The 8,893-nt window shown below is 50.6% G+C and overlaps 1 protein-coding gene across 1 annotated transcript; it reads left to right on the forward strand.

Annotated features, from left to right (window-relative positions):
• Positions 1-6,975: 6,975 nt before the first annotated feature.
• On the forward strand, positions 6,976-7,888 carry LOC119275306 (glycine-rich cell wall structural protein-like). The gene is made up of 2 exons (XM_037556128.1): positions 6,976-7,331; positions 7,434-7,888. The coding sequence occupies exons 1-2, from the start codon at positions 7,055-7,057 to the stop codon at positions 7,541-7,543; spliced, it is 387 nt and encodes a 128-aa protein (XP_037412025.1). The 5' UTR covers positions 6,976-7,054; the 3' UTR covers positions 7,544-7,888.
• The last annotated feature ends 1,005 nt before the right edge of the window (positions 7,889-8,893 follow it).

Here is an 8,893-nt window from a genome sequence, read left to right on the forward strand (position 1 = left end):
CTATATGAAGTCTTTTACCCTCAAAAAAAATCATAAGCAAGCTTTCGGGGCGAAACACCGCCGCCACAAGGCGGAACCTTGGTGGAACCAATCTAGGGCTCCGGTGGAGCTGTTCTGCCGGGGAAACATCCCTCCGGGAGGGGAAATCATCACCAGCGTCACCACCATCGATCCTCTCATCGGGAGGGGGTCAATCTCCATCAACATCTTCACCAACACCATCTCCTCTTAAACCTTAGTTCATCTCTTGTATCCAATCTTTGTCCCAAAACCTCAGATTGGTACCTGTGGGTTGCTAGTAGTGTTGATTACTCCTTGTAGTTGATGCTAGTTGGTTTATTCGGTGGAAGATTATATGTTCAGATCCTATATGCATATTAATACCCCTCTGATTATGAACATGAATATGATTTGTGAGTAGTTACATTTGTTCCTGAGGACATGGGAGAAGTCTTGCTATAAGTAGTCATGTGAATTTGGTATTCGTTCGATATTTTGATGAGATGCATGTTGTCTTTCCTCTAGTGGTGTTATGTGAACATCGACTACATGATCCACCATTGTTTGGGCCTAGAGGAAGGCATTGGGAAGTAATAAGTAGATGATGGGTTGCTAGAGTGACAGAAGCTTAAACCCTAGTTTATGAGTTGCTTCGTAAGAGGCTGATTTGGATCCATATGTTTCATGCTATGGTTAGGTTTACCTTAATACTTCTTTTGTAGTTGCGGATGCTTGCAATAGGGGTTAATCATAAGTGGGGTGCTTGTCCAAGAAAGGGCAGCACCCAAGCACCGGTCCACCCACATACCAAATTATCAAAGTAACGAACGCGAATCATATGAGCGTGATGAAAACTAGCTTGACGATAATTCCCATGTCTCCTCGGGAGCGCTTTTCTCTATATAAGAGTTTGTCCAGGCTTGTCCTTTGCTACAAAAAGGATTGGGCCACCTTGCTGCACCTTATTTACTTTTGTTACTTGTTACCCGTTACGAATTACCTTATCACAAAACTATCTGTTACCGATAATTTCAGTGCTTGCAGAGAATACCTTACTGAAAACCGCTTATCATTTCCTTCTACTCCTTGTTGGGTTCAACACTCTTACTTATCGAAAGGACTATGATAGATCCCCTACACTTGTGGGTCATAAGTGGCGTACCGCAAAATGGAGGAAATGGACTTGTGTTGGACCTCCTACGGTCGAAATGGGGTCCTGTTGATCGGGAGGGGTGTGGCGTACCGCAAAATGGAGGAAACGGACTTGTGTTGGAGCGCTACAGTCGAAATGGGGGTCCTGTTCATCGGGTGGGGTGTGGCGTACCGCAAAACGGGACTCCACGGGGTATTGTTCATCTCCACCGTCGACCTCCTCTAGCCTCCACGGGCTACTGTTCATCCACCGTTGACCTCCTCCAGCCTCCACCTACGACTGTTCATCCACGGCCTCTTGTTCATCCAGCCTCCACCGCGCGCTACTCCACCGGCTACTGTTCAACCAGCCCTCTCCACGGGCTCCTGTTCAACCACCCCTCCACGGGCTACTGTTCAATCAGCCCTCCACCGGCTATTATTCAACCATCCCTCCATCGGCTACTGTTCAACCTTCCCTCCATAGGGTCCTGTTCATCCAGCCCTCCACGGGGTCCTATTCATACATGCCCAACCGGCTCGATCGATCGGGGTCATGTTCATCCAGCGGCAACACCACGGGGTCCTGTTCATCCAACCCCCACCGGGAACTATTCATCCAAACCCCCCAACAACGGCATTGTTCATCCAGAGGCAGCATCGATCGGCTTTAGTTAGCAGCAGTAGTGAAGGAATCGCTCGATCAGGTTCAGTTAATAGCCATCGATCGATCGCTCGGGTTCAGTAACGCGTAGCCTGCAGTGCAATCGCTCGGGTTCAGTAGGCGAACGCCTCGCTCGGGTTCAGTTAGATCCCAACGCCTCGCACCTATGCGCGTGCGTGTACGAGAGAAATGCGCAAACCTCCATGCATCGCTCGGCCTGACCACCCACCGTAACCGGGAACACCCCAATATTTTCCTCGCCCTTGCTTCTACCACTCTTTTTTTCTGTCATGGACGGCCCAAAGAATGTCATGCAGCTGCATCTCCGGCCCGCCCAGTATGAAAAGCCAATTTTCTATAATGTTTTTTTGTCATAGAAGTAGGAGCCCACCACATCTATGATGATATCGGGTTTTGTCACAATTATCATCATAGAAGTGTCATAAGTATGACAGAAAAATTTTATTCGCCCAAAATGTCAAGGATGTTTCCTTTTTTCTAGTGATCATTTGAAGCACAAGAGTAAGGAGTTCATCAACAACACACCATCTATTACCTTTTGGAGAGTGGTGTCTCCTAGATTGGTTAGGTGTTACTTGGGAGCCTCCGTCAAGATTGTGGAGTTGAACCAAGGAGTTTGTAAGGGAAAGGAGATCGCCAACTTCGTGAAGATCTACCCTAGTGAGGCAAGTCCTTCGTGGGCGATGGCCATGATGGAATAGACAAGGTTGCTTCCTCGTGGACCTTTCAGGGGTGGAGCCCTCTGTGGACTCACGCAACCGTTACCCTCCGTGGGTTGAAGTCTCCATCAACGTGGATGTACGATAGCACCACCTATCGGAACCACGCCAAAAATCTCCGTATCTCCAATTGCGTTTGCACACTCCAATCCCATCCCTTTAATTTCTTGCAAGTTGCATGCTTTACTTTCCGCTGCTCATATACTATTTGCGTTCTTGCTTGAATTGTATTGTGTATGCTTGAAATTGTGTTAATCTACCACCTCAACTTGAAAAACTTAAAAACTGTCAACTTTGTTCGTTGAGGGTCTAATCACCCCCCTCTAGACACCTCTTCTCGATCCTTTCAATTGGTATTAGAGCATTGGTCTCCATTGCTTTGGTTTAATCGCCATTATAGGAAGATGGACGAGTCTACGTTGGGGAGTCTTAGACGTAGAGTGCCTATGCTTGATGGAGAGTTCTTTAGTGAGTGGAAAAATGAGATGCTTGGAATTTTTCATGAATATCACTTGAACAAGTACATTACTACTCCTTGTGAACCCCTTGTTGATCCCTTGCATCCTACCCATGATGAGTCTCTTGACATGATTCACAATCTTAGAACTATCAATCTTATCACTAGAGGCCTGCCTAGAAATTTGATTGGTCACTTGCCTACTCTTGATTGTGCTTATACTATATGGAGATTCCTTGAGGAACGATTTCCTGACTATTCCTTGAAGAACTTAGATGAGATTCTTCACAAGTCTATTGCTTTGAACAAGATCAATCCCAATGATCCTAAGTTTGGAGATTGTTTATTTGAGGTTACCAATCTTATGCATGCCAAAGGAGATGTTGGAATCATTAGCAATATTATTTCCGAAGCTATTAGAATTCATAGAGATGAACATTGTCAAAATCATATATCTAATGAATCACTCTCTCTTGGAATTGATCACTTGCAAGATGATGTTGAACATGGATACTATGATGAAGATGATGATAATGACTTTGATCTTGAAGAATCTATGAGACACTTTGGTCTGATGGCTATTGAGCAAGATCTATCTAGGTGATGCATAGCAACGATATGGGAGAGTGTGTCCATGTACCCTCGTAGACCGAAAGCAAAAGCATTTCAATAACGCGGTTGATGTAGTCGAACTTCTTCGCGATCCAACCGATCAAGTACCAAACGTATGGCACATCTGCGTTCAGCACACGTTCAGCTCGATGACGTCCCTCGTGCTCTTGATTCAGTTGAGGATGAGGGTGAGTTCAGTTAGCACGACGATGATTATGATGTTACCGGCGGAGGGCTTCGCCTAAGCACTATGATGGTATGATCGAGGTGTGTAACTGTGGAGGGGGGCACCGCACACGGTTGGAAGAGAAACTTGTGTGTTCTAGGGTGCCCCCCTGCCCCGTATATAAAGGAGCAAGGGGGAGGCCGGCCGGCCCTCCTAGGGCGCGCCAGGAGAGGGGAATCCTACTAGGACTCCAAGTCCTAGTAGGTTTCCACCTAAGGAAGAGGTGGAAGAAGGAAGGAAGAGGGGGAAGGGAAGGAAAGGGGCGCGCCGCCCCCTTCCCCTAGTCCAATTAGGACCTAGGAGGGGGGAGGGCGCGCGGCCAGCCCCTCCTGGCCCTTCCTCTCTTCCCACTAAGGCCCATCGAGGCCCATTAGTTGCCCCGGGAGGTTCCGGTAACCGTCCGGCACTCGGGTTTTATCTGAAACACTTCCCGTGTCCGAATATAGTCGTCCAATATATCAATCCTTATGTCTCGACCATTTCAAGACTCCTTGTCACGTTTGTGATCTCATCCGGGACTCTGAACAAACTTCGGTCATCGAAAACACATAACTCATAATACATATCGTCATCGAACGTTAAGCGTGCGGACCCTACGGGTTCGAGAACTATGTAGACATGACCGAGACACATCTCTGGTCAATAACCAATATCGGAACCTAGATGCTCATATTGGCTCCTACATATTCTACGAAGATCTTTATCGGTCAAACCGCATAACAACATATGTTGTTCCCTTTGTCATCGGTATGTTACTTGCCAGAGATTCCATCATCGATATCATCATACCTAGTTCAATCTCGTTACCAGCAAGTCTCTTTACTCGTTACGTAATACTTCATCCCGCAACTAACTCATTAGTTACAATGCTTGCAAGGCTTGTAGTGATGAGCATTACCAAGAGGGCCCAGAGATACCTCTCCGAAACATGGAGTGACAAATCCTAATCTCGATCTATGCCAACCCAACAAACACCTTTAGAGACACCTGTAGAGCATATTTATAATCACCCATTTACGTTGTACGTTTGATAGCACACAAAGTGTTCCTCCGATATTCGGGAGTTGCATAATCTCATAGTCTGAGGAACATGTATAAGTCATGAAGAAAGCAGTAGCAATAAAACTGCAATGATCATAATGCTAAGCTAATGGATGGGTCATGTCCATCACATCATTCTCCTAATAATGTGATCTCGTTCATCAAATGACAACACATGTCTATGGTTAGGAAACATAACCATCTTTGATTAACAAGCTAGTCAAGTAGAGGCATACTAGGGACAATCTGTTTTGTCTATGTATTGACACATGTACTAAGTTTCCGGTTAATACAATTTTAGCATGAATCATAAACATTTATCATGAAATAAGGAAATAAATAATAACTTTATTATTGCCTCTAGGGCATATTTCCTTCACCGTCACTGCCGTCGGGTGTCTCTCCCCTACCTCCTCACCCTCGCCGCCGCCAGCAGGGCCGCCGGGCGAAGCCTGACCGACAAGGGCGGCGACGGGGCATCTCTCCCCTACGCGCAATCTGGCTGGCACGGGACAGCCTGTGCGTGAAGTGGCGCCGGACTGTCGTGGGGTTCGGCGGCGTGCACGACGCGCCGATGACTGGAGTCCATGCTTGCAGCGCGGATTGGCGGCTGCTGGAGCGCCAGGAACTAGTGGATGCGTGAGCCGTCGCGTTCGGGTCAGATCTTTCACGATCTGGTGCTTGGACACCGGCGGCCAGTGCGGGTGGTGGTACTCGTTGTTGCCCAGGTTGAATTCTCTGGATCTGGAGCCTGGACGGATCTGCACCAGTGTCGCCCCATGGTGCTTTCTTCTCCGGATAGTTTCGTTTCTCGGTTTGTGGCCAGATCCGGAGCAGACAGAGGTTGGTCGTATAGGTTGTGAACTGGAGGAAACTTTGGCCGGCTAGCTCGACCCGGCATCGGCGACGGCTTTGGTGTCGTTCCCCTCCTTGGAGGTGAAGCCGAGGTCCCCTCCTATCCACCTCTGACCCACTCCCGGACGGAAGTCCAAAATCCGTCTTGAATTGGGCGGCGGCGGCGCCCTTAGGTCGCGCCCTCCAGGGAGGCGCCATCTTGGGAGGCTTGGGTGTTCGGGGAAGAGGTATTGTGGGTGGTGGGCTCTACATGGCAGTTCCTGCAGCGGCGACGGTGTGGAGGTCGGCAGGTGGAGTGGCGTTGGATCTACCGTGTCGACAACGACGAGTATTGGCGGCATGGTGTAGCTGCTTCTCGACGACGGATGTGTTTGGATGGACGTGCGCAGGATGAGGAAGCTGTCTGGCGTCATGGTGGCGTTGATGGCAGAGAGTCCTGGCAAGGTCGGTACGTCAGTTCTGCTCTGAGGATGGACCAAGGGATGATGGGTGACGGTCCTTGCAGCGTGCAGTGCTCACTGGGAGTGTGCCAGACCGGGATGAGACCCAATCCATGTAGTGGCTTGGATGGGACACCCGGCTTTAGATGTTAGGCTTTGATGCGATGTCTGTTTGCTATTAGGCCCGGACACACCTTCATCAAGGGGGTAGGAGTAGCAACAGCGTTGCCAAGATGATGACTTCAGGCTTATTGCTGTATGACCTTGTATGGTCTTTGTGAATAATTAATATATGGTTGCATGCTTCGTCCAGATGCAGAGGCCGGGGATACATCCTCTTTTTCTAAAAAAACCAGTCTTACGGCGCGATTGCCTGATGTTAGGCTGAAGCTCTTTGAAGATGATCTCCTCCGATCTTTGAGTTGATCGAAAGGGCCACACACGCAATGGCGCAACGTGCAGGAACGGCCGTTCGCCGTGCCAGATGGCGCCACGGCACTGCGCCTATGCATATGATGATATGAACCGTCAAATAATACAGCAAAATAGAATCTTAGAGTTGCCTTTAACTCCTGGCACGCAGACAGAGAGCATAAGAATCCGACCTTATCGTCCACCACAATGACCTAACCTGGCCCGACCTGCCACGCGCCGGAGAAGGCGCCTGAAGAAGAATATCATTCATATCAGAGGCGTGCAAATTCGGCGGCCGGCCCGTCGACCTGCGTATATGCGATCGATCGACACACGTCCAAAGGGGCCGCGGAACAAGCATCTTTTGAGCTATATAAAAGGGGACGCAGGCCTCGACACACTGAGCATCGAGTGAGGCCAAGCGACGCATACCACTACTTCACTTACTCGATCGGCCAAAGCAAGCAAGTGACCATGGGCGGCGGGCACGACATGCACGGCGGCCACAACGGCGGCGTGAAGGGCTTCGTGTCCAACCTCGTCGGCGGCGGCAAAAGCCACGGGTACGGCGGCCAGGGGCACGGCTGCGACCAGGGCTACGGCGGCCACGGGCAGCAGCAGCACGGGTACGGCGGCCACGGGCAGCACGGGTACCCTCCGCCCGCCGCCGGGGCTTGCCCCCCGTACGGCGGCTACCCGGCGCAAGGCTACGCGCCGGCGGCGTACCCCGCGCAGCCCGCGCCATACTACGGTACGTGACAAGTGACATGCATGCACGAACTATATTGAACTAGTATTCGCAATGGGGGCAGCACGTGTGATACTGTTTTTTAGCGCATGCGTTTACTCGCAGGTGGGCACATGGGATCGTACCACACTGGGCACGGCGGCGGGCACGGGCACGGCTACTCCGGCGGGAAGCACATGGGCGGCGGGAAGCACGGCGGCAGGAAGTGGAAGTGAAGTGGCGGATGGCCGCCGGTCGGTCGCCCGCGCGCTCACGTACGCACCTGCTGCGTGCCTTAGCTAAGTATAACCACGGATGCTCGGTACGTATACGTACGTAAATAAAGGGCGACGTACGCGCGACGCGCGTGTGCGTACGTCAGCTTATAGCCTGAGCTGGTGGTTCTGTGTAGTGATGCTGTGAGTGTGGTGTGTGTGACGACCCAGTACAAAATAAAGCCTACAACAGCTCGTACTATATGTACCGAGCAATATTGTATTGCACCGTGTCATGTGTCGTGTATATGATCCGAGTGTACTACAGTCTACTGCTCACGAACAAAGTAAACACTCCCTGCTAAACGAGCGACAACTAATATGAAACGGAGCGACTACTATCTTATGTATTTACGGATAGGATGATGCTAAACTTCCCTAACTTTTTCTTTCAATCAGGCAAGCCCTTTTCCATTAATTTCTCTACGGAAAGAACGTTACTACACAAATCTGAGAGAAAAACTGACCGAGGGCACCTTCAATGGTGATTCGCAAATTTCCTCCCGCATCCGTCCGCGGACAGGGGACCAATCCGCGTACGTGGATCCGGGAGGCCGTCATCCAACACTAACCGCATACATTACAAACTCTTTTTCAACAAACCAGATGAAATTCATGTAAACTCGGCCGGATTTCATATAAACAGGACATATTTCATACAAACCGGATGAAAACGGTTACATTTTGGTCATATTTTCCACTTAAAACGAAACAAGGCTAGTCTACGGATGGTGCCGGTGGATATCCATTCCGACGACATGATACCCTCGACAAGTCTACTACCGGCTGTGGCAGGTCTCCAACGTCTTGGTCCCCATGACCGGCAGCGCTGAGCCCCGGAGGTATATGCTTCAGCGCAAAGGACGATTCGCTTCCCCACCGCTCATCAGAGTGGAACCGCCGCCTCATGCTTCAGTCGGAGGGGAAGGGTCCCTACGCTGAATGGATCAAAGTTGGTTCTTGGGTAAGGGGACAACGGTGGCCGGCGAGAGGGCAAGACACTGGATGTGTACGCAGGAGGTGCCTCAGCGGTGGCCTTCATGTGAACCAAGTGGGGATGGCCTCTTGTGTTCTACTTCTCCTCGATGATGGCGGCCAGCGCAGACGTGTTGGCCGCCACCATGTCGATGTTCGAGCAACCTGGCTTCTTCCTCTCCCGGCAGCGCGCAGCTACACGTGCGCCGACGGTGGATGGCGCGGTCGTAGGCATGAGAGACGCGGGACCATGAGCTGGCCTGGCACGGTCGCCCCTACTCCGCGAGCTGTCCTGGAGCGGCGAGTTGGTGAAGCACGCGCCGACTTGAGGCGGCA

This window comes from Triticum dicoccoides, chromosome 3B, assembly GCF_002162155.2.
Source record: "Triticum dicoccoides isolate Atlit2015 ecotype Zavitan chromosome 3B, WEW_v2.0, whole genome shotgun sequence".
NCBI classification, from domain to species: Eukaryota; Viridiplantae; Streptophyta; class Magnoliopsida; order Poales; family Poaceae; genus Triticum; species Triticum dicoccoides.